Consider the following 20230-nt stretch of genomic DNA (forward strand, 5'->3'; position numbering starts at 1 on the left):
AGAAATCCTATATATATCTTACAGCATATCTTAATTCAGACTATCTGTTTCAAAAGCCACTTGTGGCTATTGGCTACCATGTTGGATGGCACAAGTCTAAACTATCAGAATAGAAATTCTGCCTCAAGTCATAAGGATGAACAACGTGTTCTGCATACTCTAAGTATGAATAGGTGAATGAGCAAAGTGAACAAATTAATACAAAATTCTGAAACAACAAAAAAGTACAACATAAGCATAGAAATGAAAAAATCCATCATCAAACAAAAAGATCAATGTGGAGTTCTTCACAACAAGCATCTCTGGTCTGCTATGTTATTACCATAGTTTGTAAGACACAGGAAGAGAACTACAAGAATGAGCCTTTTGATGTGGTAAAAGGCCTCAAGTCAAGGCCAGAAGAGCCTATGACATATAACAATGCCTCATTAACCTTAAGTACCATTTTTCTATCAATGGGATAAACTTGAAGAATCTCTAACTCACTAGAACACACCACTGTCCACAGAACCGAAGCACAAAGGCTGCCCCCAAAGCCCAAAATGGTGCAAGACTTCCAGCTTACAAAACAGCCTGCCCAGAACTTGATTCGCCAGTAGAGCAAAGAAAATGGGAAGAAAAAAAAAAAAAAAAAGGAAGGGGAGGAGGGTAACATCTAACATACTTCTGCCCTGTTATTTCTACTCCCCATGATGATAAGACCTTTGTGAGCAGGCAAGGGAGTTGAGAAGAGAGAACTCAATCTCTGCAGTTCAGGCTGCTTCACATTTTTCAGAAATTACTGCATGTTCAAACAATGGGATATTTGTCAAAGTACAACTTGATCACCAGAATTCATCTGTTTTTCATAACCGCATTTGACCTAAACTGTGCTGACTAAACAAGGTACCCTGTGTTTCACAGTCTGGAAAATGTGGCTCCCAACATCATTTTTAGACTGCACTAAAACCTCTGGCCCCTAGACTACAGCCTCTTGGTAACTAAGTGCATTCAGATTAGGCCAAGGATGATTCTGCTAGTCTCCCTTGTTACATCAATCACAGATTTTTGTTTTCTACTCATACCCCGCTTAAATTCCCTCTCTCCCTCCCCAACCCCTCTCTCTCATAGGAATCAATCAAGAGAGTCTGAAGGAGCCTCAAATTTTAAAATATTTTTTTTTCTGTATGGCTATGTACATATACAAAAAACTGCATGTATAAACATATATACCCTTTTAATCTTTTATTTAGAAATAATTTCAACTTATATAAAAATTATAATTGTGCCCAAAAAACCCATGTACTCTTCACCTAGATTAACATATTTTGCCCTGTTTTATCATTTACTTTGTGTAAATCATTTCCTAAATACAGTTGTTCTTCAGTATCCACAGAGGATTGATTCCAAGACCACTGGTGAATACCAAACTCCATGGATACTAAGTTCTTCATACAAAATGACACAGCATTTGTAAATGATCTCTGCGGATCCTCCCATATACTTTAAATTATTACTAGATTAATTATAATATCTAATATGGTATGAGTTCTTGTTTTAATGTGTTATTTAGAGAATAATGACAAGGAAAATAAATCTGTATAAATTCAGTACAGAAGCAATTTCTATTTGGGATGGGGGAAATGTTGTTCTGGGGATTGAACCAAGGGTCACTCTACCACTGATCTATATCCTAAGCCCTTTTTACTTTTTATTTTGAGGCAGAGTCTCACTAAGTTTCCCTTGAACTTGAGAGATCCTCCAGCCTCAGCCTCCCAAGTACCTGTGCCACCACACTCAGGTATGTATGCATATATACATACACACATATATACATACACACATACATATACATACATATATAAATATATATACATGCATGTGTATATACATATTTATATGTATATACACATGCATGTATACATAAGGGAGATATATATCTCCCTTATATATACATACATTTTACATACACACACACAAACACACACATGTATATCCATTGTTGATTGAATCCATAGATATAGAATCTACAGATAGAGGACCAACTCTACATATACTTTGAAACTATTTTAAAGTATTGTACACACATCAGATCTTCTTATTCCTAAATGCTTAATTTTGCATTTCTTGAGAAAAAGAATAGTGTCTTGTATAACCACATGATATGTGGCCAATTTCAGAAAATTTAACATTTTCTTAAATTATTGGCTATATTCCAATATTATCAATGCACCAAAAACATGTCCTTTGGAGCATCTTTTTCCTGGAGTAGAGGATTCAATCTAGAACAGAGGTCAGCAAACCATGGCCAGACCTTTCCCATTACCTGTTGTGTAAATAGTTTTATGGAAATATAGCCACCCTTATTTGCATCTTGTATCTGGGTGCTCTTGAGTTATAACAGTAAAACTGAGTGGTAGTAACACAGACACAGACACAGACACAGAAGTCTAAAATATTTACTATCAGAAACTTTACCAAAAAGGTTTGTGAAATGATGTTCTAGGGTAAGTCATTGCATTTAATTGTCAAGTCTCTTTAGCTCCCTAAGTAGTTCCTTTATTTTTTAGGACTAATAATTTTGAAAAACACATTTTTTTTCTTATTTAATATCAATTTCCCAATTTGGAGAGTTCTATGATGTTCCCTCATAAATTAGATTCCAGTGATGCACTCCAGATGGAATAGTACTACAGAAGCACTATCCTTTTCAGAGCATTTCATTCAGAGGCACGCCATGTTTACTTAATCCTCAATTTGTGATGTTAACTTTTACTCCAGTGAGAGTGGTGTCCAAAGACCATTTTTTAAGACTTTTTTGGGGGCAGGAGGTGGGGGTGGAAAAATTGCTATGTTGGCCAAGATAGAGGATAGCCTCCAATTCATGATCCTCCTGCCTCAATCTCCCAAGTAGTTGGGATTAGGAGCAGGCACCACCATGCCCAGTTCAAAACTTAATTTTTTTAGAGCAGTTTTTGATTCACAGCAAATTTCAGAAGACATAAAGATTTTACAAATGCCCCTTATCCCCATAACACAGAACCTCCCCCAACAAACATCCCCCACCAAATACTATTTTATCTTTTTATTAATAAGCAATCTTTAAGAGACACTTAAAAACCACACAAGTATCCTAGTCCTAACTAAATTGTCCTCTCTAGATTTAGTATCAATCTATTCTGCCTGAATTTTCTTCATTGTAATGACTACAAAATGATGCTATGGTTTCACCTGTAAACAATTAGCAGGTCAGTTTCATGATGCTAGCAGAAGGCACAAGACCTCCAGATCAGAGACAAGGGGCTTTATTAATCGTATTAAAAGCAGTAGCTAGAATACATGAACAAATTCCAAGTCCCAGTTTTCACAGGGTGATGTGAAGAATTCAGGTGATACTGTGTACAAACAATAGCTGCACTGAAAGTGAGGAACCCTGGACATAGGGAACCCAAATCCCTTCATTCCACAGAAAAAGTATATTTCTCAAGGCTGTTAGCACATCTGCTTTTTCTCAGGTAGGAGACATTATCCCACTTTCCAAAACTGCTTGCTATTGCAAACACCCATGAAAAGATGGTCTTCAACAAACACAGTAGTAGGCAGAAACTCACATCCATACAAAGAAGGAAAGTGATCAGTGATTTACTTCTCTCAGGAAATAAAACCCATTCCTTTACCCTGAAATAACTGTGAGCATTAAGTGCCTCTCCAAGCCACCGCCCCCCACCCCAGGATGATGGTGGACAACCAGAGCAAAAATATTTGACAGACATTGTCACATAAAAACTGAGAGTATAGAATTGTTAAAGAATGTATTAAAGGCAACTCTTACAGAGAAAAGACTTTTTAAAAGGTAGCTTAAAAAAAAAAATAGAATGATTTCCCACCCCCTATTCCCAACAACTGTTGACAGGCAGCCAGATCCAGTCCCTGACCAGTAGTAGTGAAAGGAAAACCATAGCTGACTAAGTTTACAAAGTTCATAATTTATTCCTTTGCTTAATAAATGAAGTAAAACTTGTAAAGTGCTTAACCTTGGAAATTTTGCTGCTTTGATGATGATGATGATGATAAAGATGATGAAGAAAAGTACAGAAGACAGAAAAGTTATATCTAGTCTTTTAGTTCTAATTTCAATATTTACCATTTATCTGATTTTAGATCAGTAACTTAGCTGCTGTAGGCCTCTTCTGCAAAAAAAGAGATGGCTAAAAGAAAAAGCATACAAAAAAACCGTTTCGTCGCCTAACATTTGTTGTGGATTGTTGAACTGTAGGTTAAAATTTTTATAACTATAACATGAAATGAGATGAGCTGGGGGGGAGAGTATACAGGTTTTCTTGCATTATTTCTTTTGTCTGTGTATCTACTCTCTATATATACTAGTCTGCCTGGTTCCTTGTTCCTTCCTTACTGCATTTTTAAAAGGTCCTTTCAATAATAGGTATTTGGAGATTGGGGAGTGAGTAGAGAATGTGCTGGTTAGAAGAAGAATTATTTCTTTACCTCTAGATTGTGGCTAGGAATCTGAAAAAGTAGAAAAATCATCACAGTCCCAAACAACTTTTTAGGCTTCTACATTTAAAATAAATCCATTCTTTCCATAGATTGAAAAACAAATACTTCACTCCACCTGCAATTATCAACCCATAAATAAACATGATCTTCGGCTATGGCATTTGCTTCTGGTAAAAATCATTTTGGTATATAGCACTTACATAATTATCTGGATGACCAAATTCACCCATAAAACAAAAGAAAACTCCTTTTCTCTCCTATTGGATCATTTGCTGATTAAATCACCAGGCTTTGGCTCAGGTTACTTACCCCCTGCCCCATGATATTGAAGAACTATCCAGGATGAAAAGCATCTTAGGTAGGCCAGATAATACTGAAAATTTTTAAGTTTAAAAATAAATAAGCAGACTTGGCAGTTACAACCAAAATAGGTTGCAGGAAGAAAAATATGGAAGAAAATGTGTCAGATTTGACCAGATATCTAAGATGAGGGTGAGAGCGTTACAAGCCCAAATCCAGATATCTGGTAATGGGAGAAAACTGGCATAACTATGAAGACTTGTCAAAAGGAAAAAAAAAAAGAAAGAAAGTGAGAACAATGTTTCTGAGCAATAGCATAAGTATAGAGCCCACAGGATGTGTCTGTAAGCAGGTAGGAGGGAGAGAAAAGAGGTAAAGTGACACCCAGGACACAATATAGAATACTATTCAGACAATGTTAAGAAATTTACTTTATTCTGAGTAAGAAACCACAGTGAGAAACTACAGATTTTAAGCATAGTCTTGATAAGATTAAAATTGTATTAATTGCTGAGTGTTTTATGGAGAATGAATTGTTTCTTGTTTACTTTGTCAACAGAAGTCATCATATATTATTGTGATGTCTAAAGCTGTTTCAGGGAGATTATTGTTTAAAAAATAAAAACAAGTAAGCACACTTGAGAACTTTGATTATCTCAAAGTTAACATTTGGAAAACAAATGCATGCATGTCTAGAAAAGTGTTTGAAAACAATTCATTTTACCTTTCTTCCTTTCTTCCTTTCTTTCTTTTTCTTTTTTCCTCCCCTACCCCCCAACCCCCGCTTGTTACATTCAAGGCTAAATGATATGTATGCCCATGGGTAATAAGGTCACCAGGTTAAAAGAGCAATATGACAATTATAAGAAGTTAGATTACAGCTACTATAAACCAGGGCCCATTAGCCTATACTGCAGGAAAGTTATCACTATAAATGGCTTTTCCTGTGTCCTTATCAATGCAGTGCACAAAGTATCTCACCCTCAGCCTTCTCTCTATGATCTATGTAGTGTTTGCCTATCTAACCCCACCAGGCACTGGTGGGTCAGAGAAGTGAGGAGACAGTGAGATATGGCAGGAGAGTGATGAGACAACCTGTTAAGTGTCAGTAATCAACTAGGAGTTACCAAATATGTCAGGGCAAAACTTTCAACATTTGTGAGTGTGTATGTGTGCATGCACGTGTGTGTGCATACATGTGTGTGTGTGTGTGTGTAAAGAAAAGACTTAAAATACATTATTATTGCTCAAAAGTACTCAAGATCTGGAAGCAAATCAGAAAGCTCTGGCTCTTCTAAATATAAGCTGTTTCCTGAAGTGCAACTTGCATTTCTCTTAGATACAGTGAGAAACAGATGAATATTTTGAGAGGGGAAAATGAAGTCCATTTAAAATGGAAATACTACAATTGTAAAAAGGATAAAGAAGAATAGTGTCTAAATACCAACTTGAGAAATACTGAAGTCATCTAAAACTCTTAAAAATAAATTTCAAGTATATAAACATCCGCAAGCCAATGCAATTTCAAAACATTTGCAAATGGTGCCTACTTATTTAAAATTTCTGTTCTCAAAAAACCTTTTCCATTAAAAGTTTAATATTCTTTTTTATTTCCCAAAGAAAATTTGTGTTTTTCAAATAAACATGATGGATTTTTTTTTAAAATTCTTCTTCAGGTCTCACAAAGCAGCTTCTCTTTTGATCCATTAAATTATAAACTTTTAGAAGAGAAGGTGTCCTTTGTATTTTCCAGTATATTAATACATGCTGGCTTTAGAAAAGTTCAATTTTTTTTTTTTTGGTAGATCGTCTCAGAATACACTAACATGTGCTGCAAAATGCTCAAGCAGTATAGTACCTGAAGTTTCAATGGCATCTGAAACAGGGGACCTCTTCTTTTTTATTCATTATTTTTTAACAGGTCAATTGATGAGATTAGTGTTCTCTACAAATACATCTCCAGAAACAACAGTAATTTCAATCATTAAGCTATATGCCTCTAGCAATGCTGGAGTTCTAGATTTACAATTTACAATTTCTCATCACTGGCAAAATAAAATATTTCCCCTTCTGTGTAACAGTGTCTCTGGAAATATCAACTAAGAAAAACATTTATTCACAAACTCCTAGCACCCAGAATTTTATACATAGGCATTTCTCATTAGCCTTAATTTCTAGCATAGGAACAGTAAATGATCTTGCTTGCATTTGACCAAACCAATATTTATATGTTTACTGAAGTATCTTTTATGAAAAACTGAAAGTTCAAATAATGTATTTTTACTACAGTTATGCACAATAAATACAAATCAACAGTTTCAACATATAAAATAGAATCAGGAGAGTTCTTTTTAAATATTATGGAAATGCTATACATTTTAATGAAAGCTAAAAAAATCAGTTATAGCTCTATTTGCTTATTAGCATTCAGGTCAGGAGTTGGTGAGGAACATTGGTAAAAATAATGTGAGGCTGATATGTATCTTTTTTTCATTTGCCAATCAACTGTCTTAATATCAAGATATAACAGAAATGTTGAACCAATTTTATAATGTCCATTAAAATATAATCCATATATTTTCAGAAATACAGTGAAATCCTTCAGATATGCTTTAAATCTATGTTTAAACTCTTGTAGCCAACTTTTTAAGTAGCAACAATGCCTTTTGATAAAAATACAAAAGAAAGAACACTAAAATCTTCACATTGGTACCAACAAAGGCACTATTTCACAGTGTGATTCAGAGTAAGAAAGACCAGTCTCTACCTAACGAAGTGTTTTTCCTATATCTATCACATAGGTCACTTATTTAATTTGGTCAAATCTATGAAGCACTATGAAACTGAATAGCTGTATTACAAAACATCCAATCTGATGATATTACAAATACATATATAAACAACACCCTTCAACTACCACCATTTAACCACCATTTTAAAAAATCATGAAGTAACCTTGGGAATGCTGAAACAAATCTTTTTTTTTTTTTCCAATTAAAAACTTTAGTAATGTCTTAGACTCTTCAATTACTTATTTCCCAGTGCTTTAATATAATAGTCAATTGCTACCAAAGCTCTTTAAGCTTAAAACCTTAAAAAAAAAAAAAAGGTTACTTACTCTTCAGATCCTTTCCTTACTATTATCTGTAACTACCATGACCATGGTTTTTGTAGACCATACCAGACTATACCACTAGAAATTCTCAGATAGAAAGTGAGAAAAACACGTTTCAGAAAGATTCCTTCCCACCCTACTCCATCCCACCCTCTGCTCCTACTATGAAGAGATTGTGGGTAAATTCTAGCTCTGATGCTGAGTTGCTTCTCTTAGTAAGAATCAAGTTCCAAAAAAAGAGATATTCTGAAAAGCAAATAAAAGTAAAATATTCTGAAACTTAACCCAATTAGTTCTGTCAGGAAAATCAATTAGTAATCAAGAGTTCTCATAATTACTTCTAAATCTTTGCTCTGGTCCTTCTAAGTAAAAGAATTCAGGAAACAAAATAATTAGTCTAGCTGTGGAGGCTAACTTATTCCTAACAAAAAAAAAAAAAACAAAAAAAAACAGATTATCACTTTTGCCTGGCTGTCCAGAGAACAAAAATTTATGACAAAAATAAGGTCACTCTGAAATACACATTTACATTTAGATTCTGACAAGGTTTCCAAATCTAAGAAAAAGACAAGATGGTAGGGAGTTGTTAAGAGGCTTTTAACATGAGGTATTCAAATGCAATTGGGGCCAACTCTTCTGGGGTGTGCAGACATTCTCAGTAGACACCTAAAATCTGACTCTGCCTATGCTTTTTTTTAGATGAGGGATTCTTTCTGGGTCTTTGCATAAGATTCAGGGAGTTGAGGATACTTGTGAAATTCCAATTAAAACATTACATGTAGATATATACATTTTGTCTGGATAAATGATTCCCGGTTTTCATCAAATTCTCCAAAGTTCCTTGCCTAAGAAAGTTTAAGAAAAATAATGCACATCATAGACTGTTGGTAATAATAAATTCACAGCACAACATTCTGCATTCCCTTATATCTTAGGCTCTCTTACTGTTGCCTTTAGAGACTGGAGGAATATTAGAAATAACTGAGGTTCTTATGATTCATGTAATACTAGGGCATTGCTGCTTCCCCAAAAAGAAAAAGAAAAAGAAAAGAAATCCACACATTGTTGTAATTGCTATGCCTGAACCCAAGATGTCAGAAATCTTTAAACTTTTGATGACTACACAACACATATGCAGAAAAGTATATAAAACAAAGGTGTATATTTTCTCTACATTTTTTTATGTAGAAATCAAAATTGTTAATGAGCAGATGATATTACATTGCTGGTGACCCAGATATCAAAAGAAGAAAAGATCACAAATGAGACCCATATACCAGGAGAATGGTTATATTTATAGGTTTACTCCTCTGGTCCCTCTTAATGATATCCAACCTGTTTGCTAAGGGGTATACATGAAACAGTGAGAAAGCAGTGAACTTGGAGAAGATTCAGAGAATAAAAAGAGCTTCAACAAGAGCAAACTTTTATCCAAACTGAGCTGGGTTTGAGGCTTGGAGCCCATAAACATGGCAGATAACACTGGGTCAACTGAGTTTTTGAAAATCTGTAAGACAGACTGGTTTCTGTCTTCATTAGATGCCCATCTGTCTTTTTAACTAACTCTATACTGTGTACAAGAACCTCAGATCATTATTATTATTATTTCTTTAACAGTAAATTTTTTTATTCATGATTTTTCTCTTTAAAAAATATTTTTCTTTAATGACCATAATATCTTTATACTCTGCTACTTACCTGTCCATCTCTAAACTGTATGTGAAGATTTAAGCCAGATAAATTGTTCAAAACAATTCCATAAAATACACCTACCTCTGCCCTGCACACTTCCATTGCATTATTATATCAAGGACCAAGTCGCCATTAACCAGTATCTGACCCTTGTTCACTTTCTTCCCTCCCCCCCCCCCCCCCCGCACCCACCAAAGTTTGCCCTTCCTGCCAAAGTTCAGCACTTCCTAGAAAAGTCTCACTGCCTGTTTGATATTGTACTTCACTTTAGTCACCAAAGGAAGAATTTACAGGTGCTTGGCCCCATCTATAAGACCATGACCGAAATCTGACCTCCTGTTACAATACGTGAACTCCTGCCCTACTGATAAGGCTGGCAGATATAAGTAGGATTTTTCAAATAATCCTTTGGGAATTTATAAGCATCACAGCCATAAAAGGGGGGGTGAATGGAAGGTCGGTTTCACTAAAAATAATAAATATTGCGATGTTTATTCAAAGTGTGCCTTGTTATCCTCCAGGCCAAAAGTTCAGATAAACACTATTGTAAATGACAAAATATTAGAACTTTTTGTTACTTATGTTATGATCCTTCCGTTGGACACCAATAGAACTGTTTTCCCTCATGTAAGTCTCTGCCCTGATATTGTATAAGCCTGCTTGAGACTAGAAGACTGAATTCATTTGTAGGTCAAAAGGAGAGTGGTTATCTTTCAAAATCAAAAACAAACATTTATTGAGTATTATATACCACTAAGTGCTAAGGGCTGGGGGCTTGAAAAAATAAAATGAATAAATATTATACCTGCCCTAAAAGAGCTTACAATCTACTGAAGAAAAGGCACATTTAGAAGATGATGATACAATACAGTTAGCACTGATACAAATATGTGCTGGGTCCTAGTATAAGAGTGAAGGAGGAGGTCCAATGAGTTCACCTGGGACATCAGGGAAAACTCCTGGAGGACACAAGGATATAAAATAAGAATCAGTAAAATAAAAAGAAATGGGAACATTAATTCAAGCAGAACATCTGGCATAAGGAAAGGATGAAAGGCATAATACAGCATGCTATATTGAAAGAACCAGAAACATTCCAGGATATGAAGTCAAGGTGGTAAGCAAGAGGAAATATGGAAGGCCTTCTATACCCTACATTTTCTTCCATATTTCTAGAGTTTACAGAAGACCAATTGGAGAATTTTAAGCACATATGTTAGATTTGTATGTTAGATTACTAGGACTCTGGTGAGAACTGAGTTAAGGGTTTAAGATTGAGAGTAGGAAGCTGAGTTAAGGATACTGAACTAGGGCTATATTTTGGGGGTAGGTATGATGTGAAAAAATTAAACTAGATTCAGGAGGTCACATTTGCAAACTTTGGAGATTTGGATTCGGCACCGATAAAAAATATGAGATTAAGTTTCTGGCTGGTGACTAGATATATGATGCTATTCCTACCTGAGATCACTGGAAACTCAGGAGAAGCAGAATGGGTGAGGGTGGGCGCAAGAGATAAAAAGAGTTTCTTTTGAAACATACAGAGATAACAAGTTTCTGCTGCCTGTATAATCTCCAAAGGATTAGGTTCAATATACGGTTTTGATTTGTTTTGTTTTTTGGTTGATTCTGGTCTGGGGATCAAACCCAGGGCCTTGTGCATGCTAAGCACATGCTTTACCACTGAGCTATACCCCCAGCCCCAGTAGATGATTATATACACATGTTTCAATCTCAAGGGAAAGTCAAAGAGTGAAAATACAGGTTTGAAAGTTATTAGACCTTCAGCTCAGCACAGTGGCAAATGCCTGTAATCCTAGAGACTCAGAAGGCTGAGGCAGGGCAATAGCAAATTTGAGGCCAGTCTGAGCACTTAACAAGACCCTGTCCCAAAATAAAATAAATAAACAAAAAGTACTGGGGTGTAGCTCAATGATAAAGTGCCCCTGGGTTCAACACCAGTACCAAAAAAGAAAGTTATCAAATACTGCAAACCATGAGAGTAGATTATATCTTTTAGGAAAGGCAAGAAACAAAGAAGAGAAGTGAAGCAAGGGTAGATCCCTGGGAACAGCGAGGGACGCAAAGAAGAAACAGAGCCCACAAAGAACAAAACAGGCACCAACTATCAGAAAGAAAAACAGTATAAAGGAAGACAATGGGATTATGAGTTAAAAGGCAAAAATGACCAACAATGTCAAAGTCAGAAGGTCCAGTAAGATACAGAAGCAAGGCAGGGAAGAAAAACACACTAGGTTGATGAAAAACTGAATTGTGAAGTAGAGTCAAGTGTTGGAATAGAAAGGAATGAAGGAAACAAGGTTTATTTTCTTCTTAGTCCCCCTATCTCAATAGATTCAAATCATCTTTCTTAAGGCCTAACATTAACTATGTTATAAAATAAAAAAAATGATAGTATTTATATTACTAACCCACTTTAAAAATATCTTTGTTGTTAATATTATGAGGAGCTACAATTTACCATGCAGTAAAGCAAATTAATGACTTGAGAATGAGGAAGCAAATACAGAGAAAAACAAAGCACAGTCCCCAAAACACACTGAAGCCAGCACTATAAGTGACACATGATCTGGCCTTTCCTTTAGTAAAGTGGTATTGGAGATTTTATTCAAAGTCCCGACAGGTCTGGTACAGCAACATTTAAAATATTAACATACATTCTAAAAACCAAAGCTAAGTTCCAGCCACTCGTTGCACCTTTTCTAAACTACAGAACACTATGAAGGGACCTGTTTCTGCCATGCAAACAATGCCTTATAAATTTTAGAAAATTTATGAATATCAAATATTTCAACAGTTATAGAACACTAATGTATAATTGTAGTTGCAGATGGACATCATACCTTTATTTTATTTATTTAATTTTTGTGCAGTGCTAAGGATCGAACCCAGTGCCTCACACATGCTAGGCAAGCATTCTGCCCCTGAGCTACAGACCCTGCCTCTAGAATTTACTTTTAAATGGACAGTTTAAGATCCTCCTCCAGGAAGAACTTCATCATTTCTAAAGAATTACCAATATGCCCTCACTCCCACATAGATTAGAACTTCATAGTCACTGTTCAATTAAGAATGTATACATTTTTTACAATTATAAAATTTGCATGTCAAAGACAGAGACCAGAACTCCTATGCATACTTTTTAAAATACCAGTACTCTATCTAACCATCAGTATCTGAGATAAAACACCTCTCACCAGACAGCTATCATTTATTAAATGCCAATTATTTGCAAAAGGCTGAGTAAGGCACTATTCATTGAATGTTTATAACTGTACTAAGCAAGTAATTATTATCCCATTTCATAATTGAAAAAGCTAGGATACTCTAACACCATGTACAACCAGATTTCTACAACTTAATATTCCAATACATCCATGAATCACTTCAGAATTCTCATTTGAGGCAAATGTTATATTTTCATATTATAAAATCTTAATAAAGCTTATAAAAACTAGCACACAAAAGTGATGAGATATGGTGCTACTATATTAGTCATTCAAAGAATGTAACTTCTCTCCTAGTATATTGAAATCATTTAAAGCATAAGTGCTTCACTTATTTATACATCCTTGTCTCTCCAAATCCACTTCATGCTGAGGAAAAAATTGAGTGAATTGAAAATCAAAATGAATAATAATACTTGAGTCTGGAAAAAATAAATGGCAAATATTATAAGTAATATCATGGGAATATTTTGTGACCTTGGGATAGACAGAATTTTTTTAACACAACTTAAAAACTATAAACTAAAATTGGGCTAAAATTGATGGAGTAGATTACATCAAAACTACCAATAAAAAACATAAATTTAGGATCTGACAACAAATTGTAAAAACAAATATTTTCAACATCCTAAACTGTCAATATTTACAAATTTCTCTTTTGGAAAAAGGAAATAAAAACAATAAGCTCAATATAAACACAAAGTAAGCGTTAAAAATAGGAAATAAATGATAAATAATTCTATAAAGTAAAGCACAATTTTTACCAGTAGTAAAATAAATGCAAATTAAAACAGATTTCATTCAATATCAGGTTACCAAAAAATTACAAATTAAGTACTCTACCTTATGATTCAACAATTCTGTCCCTAGGTACAGAAACCATAAAAACTCACATGAACCCATTAGGGAGAACTATCTGCCACAGCAAATTGCTAGAGGCAATTTAAGTGTTAATGACTAAAGTAATAAATAATAAAATCACAGCAAATGCAAACCCTCAATTAACTATCACGCATTAGTAGAAGGAAATGAGCCAGATTTGTAAACTCTAATAAGGATAGATATTTAAAATAGTGCTGAACCAAAAATACAGGAAACAGAACTAGAGCCACAGCCTAACACCATTTGAGTAAATTAAAAACATATACATATAGAAAAATCATCATACTTGGGCCTGGGGTTATGGCTCAGCAGTAGAGAGCTCGCCTAGCACATGTGAGGCGCTGGGTTTGATCCTCAGCACCACATAAAAAATAAATAAATAAAATAAAGGTATTATGTCCAACTACAACTAAAATATAAATATAAAAAAAAGCACCATACTCTTTTCAAGGACACATATACACATTCGTGACCATTAGACATGTAAGAGAAGGCTGGGGTTGTGGCTCAGTGGTAGAGTACTTGCCCCACATGTGTAAGGCACTGGGTTCGATTCTCAGCACCACATATAAATAAAAGATTAAAATAAAGGTCCATCAACAACTTAAATATTTTTAAAAAAACACATAAGAGTCAGCATACATGGAAAAGAGACAAGGAGGTTTGTTGATAGGGAATAAATGAGAAAAACCTAATAAATTAAAATACAAGAGGTAGTGTTGTATAAAATAATAATACTGTGCCACAACCTAAGATATATGTGATTTATATCATTCTTTATATTTGAGATTAAAAATAAATTGAGGACTTATTTTAAATGCCTTGATACAATTCAGTTTACACCTGGCTTCATCTTCATTCATAAGGAATGATAGATGATAAGAGAGAGAGAGAATGGAGAGGGAGAAGACAGTGAGGGGGAACAGATTGGAGGAAGAAACAGTGGGAGGGGAAGGGCTAGAAGCCAGTAGGTCTTTTCTTAAACCAATAGAGACTACCACAAAATACTTCAGGCCATTAACATCCATAGACCAGTGTCCTAGGAGGACTGGAGTAATGACTAAGTGATGCTACATTATATATATGAAGGAAGAAAACAGACTGAGCAGTAAGACCTACTTAAACATGTGAAAAACAACCTGACACAGGCTTCATAGAACTTTGCTATAAAAAAATAACAAGAATGGACTCCTCTCATAAATTTGTCTTTGTTGATGCTACAGTTTAATGTTATTTTGTGTTCATCTGTGTATCTACATGTGGTTGTCTCACGAGGATAGAGAAAGGGGTCATTTCTTGGAATTTTATTAAAACCCATACTTCCACTCAGTTTCTTTTTCACATGTATTTTTATAAGAAAAAGGAATAAATGTCCTCAAAATAAAAAATGTACATGTAAATAGTTTTCACAAACACTGTTTTAATATGAGATATGTGTTCTTACTGATGTTTAGCTGAAGTTTTTACTGTGGCACTGGCTACATTCCTAGTTATAATCTACCAATTTGAGGATGACTGATAGAAATACCACTATCTATAGCATATTAAATAGCAAACATAAAAGATTCAAGAACCAAGAACAGACTGAATTATTTAAAACTCCTTGAACACACTAATTTCTCATTCCATGCTTAATGATAAACAGAAAATTTACCAAACATGAGAGTTTAAATTCAGTAAATATCTTTATTGGGGCTGTGGCTCAGTGGTAAAGCACTTTCCTAGCACATGTGAGGCACTAGGTTTGATCCTCAGCACCACATAAATATAAATAAATAAAATAAAGGTATGTATCCATCTACAACTAAAGATATATTTTAAAAAATAATAAAAAATAAATATCTTTATTAGGCAGAGCCAGATAAAGACTCACCAGAACTGAATATATGTGTAGACATCGATAAACAGGAGAGAAATCCACCAAATCTTGGGCCCCAGGGACCTGCAAACACAAGATTATCATTAAAATATTTTTCAAACAGAGCTATTAAGAGTAACTGCATGCATTTTTTACTACTCAAGTGTTTAAAAAAAATCAGCACTAGCTTCTAAGTGTGAATACAAAACAAACAAAAGCTATGCCTCAAAACACCTAATTCTGTTATTCTAGTTAAGAGATTAATAAACTGTGAAGGTATACACCATGGCTGGGCCAAGCCACAGGATGGATAGCAGAGAAGAGAAACAGATGGCATTGTTATATCCACTGAAGACATACTTCTTGGGCCCTAGGACTCTAAAGGAAAAATACAAAAAAATGTGAGAATGTGACTCTAATGACTTGACTTTTTTATTCTAAGATACATGGTAGTTTACATTAAAAAACAAAAAAGTTTCACTGGTCAAAAACAAATCTTGCAACACAGGATGAATTAAATGGCCTGCATTCAACTTCAGAAGGGCACAAAAATTAGTAAATAATTAATTCATTATACAATCAAAATACAGAAATATTGTAGGAAAGGAGGGGAGGTAATTTTTTTTAAAAAAAGGATTTATAAATGAAATCGCCAAACATAGTAATACCAGCAGATTGAATGTGAATAATGTATGTTGATTAAATCTAGACCCTCAGACAATAAAAGAAAAAAAAAATAAATGAGAACTAGAGTCAAGTCTCAGTGCCAAAACTAATTTGCTATGTGACTTGAGTAGGTCACAGTTTACTTTGGCCTAGCTTTCCTCAATTGAAAAGAGAGAGCCATCAGTTGATACACAGGGATTCAATAAGAATAAAAGACGACGCTGCAAATAAATGTTGAACACACCAAAAAGGAAAAGAAAAATACATGAAGAAGTAATCAAAATAAAGGCCCTGCTGATGTTTTTATTGTGGCTCTGGCAACTATATGATTCTCAGAACATAAGCAACAGGCTCATCTCAACTGAGTTATGCTGATTCATGATGACAATGCTGGTTTCCTTTATTTCATAAAGTAAACCACATTTCTCTTTGAAGGGCATACCTTCTGTAACCAAGATGCTTTTCTTAATGAAAAGAAATCTACAAATTCCACAATTCAGTGGCACAGGACTTAGTTTCTTTTCCCTCTCAAACCATCATATCTCTATACTGCTTTGAATCAATGGGACATTCTGTTCATATACTTCATACCCATGATGGCAAAAATTAAATCTCTCCATTTATAAAGTACCTCACTCTGCTATATGCACTATAAATAAACAAAACAAAATTTTATGTGAATAAGTTTACTTAAAAAGGTCCATCAAGTGAGCATTATAGTCCCTTCCTATATTAAATGACTCCAACATTAAACCACCTTTATGGTCACCCCTCCTATTACAAACTGGATATTTGAAGGAAATTTATCTTGCAAAAAAACCAGAGCCTGTTTTATCTTGCCAAAAAAACATGGGTTTTAGCCTACCAAAATATTAGAGTCTACGGCTAAGCAAAACATATCTCAAAAGAAAAACAATAGAAACATGTTAAAAAATCATATCCACAAAACTACATAAAAATTACACATGCATAGGAAAAAACAACAAAGAAGAAATATATAACATAGGGCTGGGGTTGTAGCTCATTGGTAGAGCACTTGCCTACCACAGTGTGAGGCATTGGATTTGAACCTCAGCACCACATAAAAATAAACAAAATAAAGGTATTGTGCCATCTACAACTAGAAAATTAAAAAATATGTATATAGCATAAATAAGTTTGATGTGCATAGGAAATAAAATATTTTTATTTTATTTAGAAATAAGGATTATAAGGAAGTTACTTAATATATATTCACAAAAAAGTTTAAAGAATTTCACACCTAATTTTTATTAGCAAATTCAATCATAACTTTGTTTTATGTGTTCTTCTTCATGCAATTTATTTTGTTTTACTTTGTCACAGAGCCATAGTTTCACTTAAAAGGAAACTGCTTGCAACCATTCCTCAGACAGAGCCTTTCAAAAGTCAGACCCTTCCTTAATAGAATGACCATCCACTCCAAGGGAAAGTTTCCCTAGAAAGTTGTAGCCAATAAGTTAATAGATCCCTTAACAAAGAAAGAGACTTATTACTAAGAGACAAAGATTGGTTTATCTGTACACCCCCACCCCCAAAAAAAAGATATATCTAGAGAAATGACGAAAGTTTTTTCCATCATCACCAACAAATATTTCCAATCAAACCTACTCTATGTGAGGTTTTTTGACATCTTTATATCAACTTCCAACTGTTAAATGCTCTGACCTAAGTATCAACTCTATCTCTTAACCTCTGGAATGATCATCAGGCTAAGTTTTTCCCAAGTAAAGGACTGCCTGCTTTGAAAGCAGTACAAAGAAATCTAGGCCAAAAAAATGAAGGAGAAAAGCAGGACTTCAGCTCACAATCTTCACCTCTACTCCCCTAGCAGCCTCATATTTAGAAATCATTTTTCCTCTCTGCTCCCCTCTGTGAGAAACCCTAGGAAGGAACACTGTGAGGAACCCAGAAGAGTGCTGTGAGGATGGAGGTATGTAAAGTATGCACTGACTCATGTTGCTTTGAGCTAGATGTGTTTTCTCTGCTTCCACTAATGAAAAAGAATCACTTACATCTACAGAAAGGCAAAAGGAGAAGAGCAACACATGCTGTACGTGAAGGAATGCTACATGGTTGCAAGGATAAGAAATGAATTTTCCAGAATGTAAATAAACGGGGGGGGGGGGGGGGGGGGGCGGGGGGGGGGGCACGGCAGGCAAGAAGATCAGAACAAAAGACAGTTTTTCCTGACTCAGGGCAATAGTTCTGCTTTAAGGTCCACATTTAGCTATTTAAAATGCTAACTCCCAGTCAAAGCTGTCTTCATACTTCTTCCCTACCTTTGCCCCTCCCTCCCCTCAAGTGGCAAAGAATGACTCAAGCAGGTTTGGGTTTCAACAGGGAGGGGTCCAAGGACACTTTCCTAAGCTAACAATGACTGTCACTAATGGTTTCTGTCTCCTAACAAAAGCCATGACTCCTTCTTTATCTGCTTCATCTAATTTTTCCTTTCCAAAGTAAATAACACAGACCTTGCATTTTACACATGTCCAAATTTGACAAATCATTATCGACTGAGACTATAACTGATAAGAGATAACTTTGTGGTAGGACCTTGTCATTTCCTCTCATAAGGGCTTTCTTTTTGAGATACAGAAACATGATTAAAATAGTTAAACATTTCCCCTGCCTGGCAGTCAGGAACTCAAGACATTAAGATACTGGGGTCTGTATTTTTCTAGAAGTTCAAATAGATCTAGGAAGATACGAACAATAGTCACAAACAGCACATTCAAGATTATTCTGCTTTTTTAACTAGTTGTTTTCTTTAAGAAGTCACATGAAATAATTTCATCACCAAGGACAGCAGCTGCTTAATTCCCTGTATAGTTTGTGAATGGAGTAGTGCCTTTTGCCTACTCAAACCTCTGAATTTTCAGAAGGATCCAATAGTAAGATTTTCTATACTACAAATAAGATCTGTGCCTGGGAGCATGTTATATAATATAGAGAATTTGTATATATTTTTAATAACATTTATTAATATTTAATAAATAAAGATAAATAATAAGCTATTAAAATTTGGGGGGATTGACTGCACTATCATATCTAGAAGTAGATATCATGGAAGTAACTATTATACTCTTCTATAATTTCATATTCACATATCCATTAGAGATGCTGTATCCCCTGTATGCTAATACAGATGTTAATACAATGACTCTTATGTGATAAATATTAACAGTTTCAGTCAAAGCAGTATTTTCTCATCTTTGCCTATGGAATATTTGCTAAGTAGCATTTAAAAATTGTAAATGTACCAGTATTACGTGAAGCAAGATGACCAAAAACAATCTATAAACAAAAGAATAAACAAAGAAGAAAAAAGTCAATTTATAAATAGTATTACTAAATACACACTGAAAAAACAGCCTCAGGAACCCCTGTAAATGATATTAAAGAAGATACAAAGATTCAGAGTAGACATGAAAATATTAGGTGGTCAAGAAGAAAAGAAACATGAACATTTCTGTTTCTGATTAGGTTATGAAAATACTTGCAAAACATCAGAATTTGTCTTTCCTGATATCTTTTGCTTCTTCTCTAGTAGAGATCTTAGTTTAAGTAAAAGAAAGCTTCTGAAAATGTAAAGGTAAATGGCTAAGTTCCTCCCATAAAACATAGAGAAATGTTTTTACCCATTAAAGTAAAAAGGGAATTTTTTTTTACTGTGATGTGTTTATTTAATTATAATTAGTCTAAAAACTATTTTACAAATATTTTATGCAAGCTGTCAAGAAAACAGTGCCATTTGGGAAGTCAAAGAAAATTTGATCTCTTAGTTATATCCTTAGCCCATAGACTTAATCCACTTGTACTTTTATAACAAAATAACATATTCTAGATAGTTTACATACAAATGACATTCCATGGGTTTGGATATGGTTTTTCTCCTCCATAACTCAGGAGGAAATTCAGTCAAAAAGGGAGATTTTGATTATAAAATAAATT

The 20230-nt window shown here is 34.4% G+C and overlaps 1 protein-coding gene and 1 non-coding gene across 3 annotated transcripts in view; both read right to left on the reverse strand.

The window, feature by feature from the left end:
• Exoc6b (exocyst complex component 6B) overlaps positions 1-20230 on the reverse strand; it is a 603826-nt gene that overhangs the window by 334036 nt on the left and 249560 nt on the right. For both annotated transcript variants that reach the window (XM_076833080.1, XM_076833079.1), the window contains one exon: positions 15608-15676. In XM_076833080.1, the coding sequence (XP_076689195.1) occupies positions 15608-15676 (69 nt within the window). The remainder of the gene's footprint in view (positions 1-15607; positions 15677-20230) is intronic.
• On the reverse strand, positions 11229-11299 carry Trnaa-agc (transfer RNA alanine (anticodon AGC)). The gene has a single exon. It is a non-coding gene; the product is annotated as a tRNA-Ala (tRNA).

Source organism: Callospermophilus lateralis, chromosome 14 (genome assembly GCF_048772815.1).
Source record: "Callospermophilus lateralis isolate mCalLat2 chromosome 14, mCalLat2.hap1, whole genome shotgun sequence".
Taxonomy (NCBI): Eukaryota; Metazoa; Chordata; class Mammalia; order Rodentia; family Sciuridae; genus Callospermophilus; species Callospermophilus lateralis.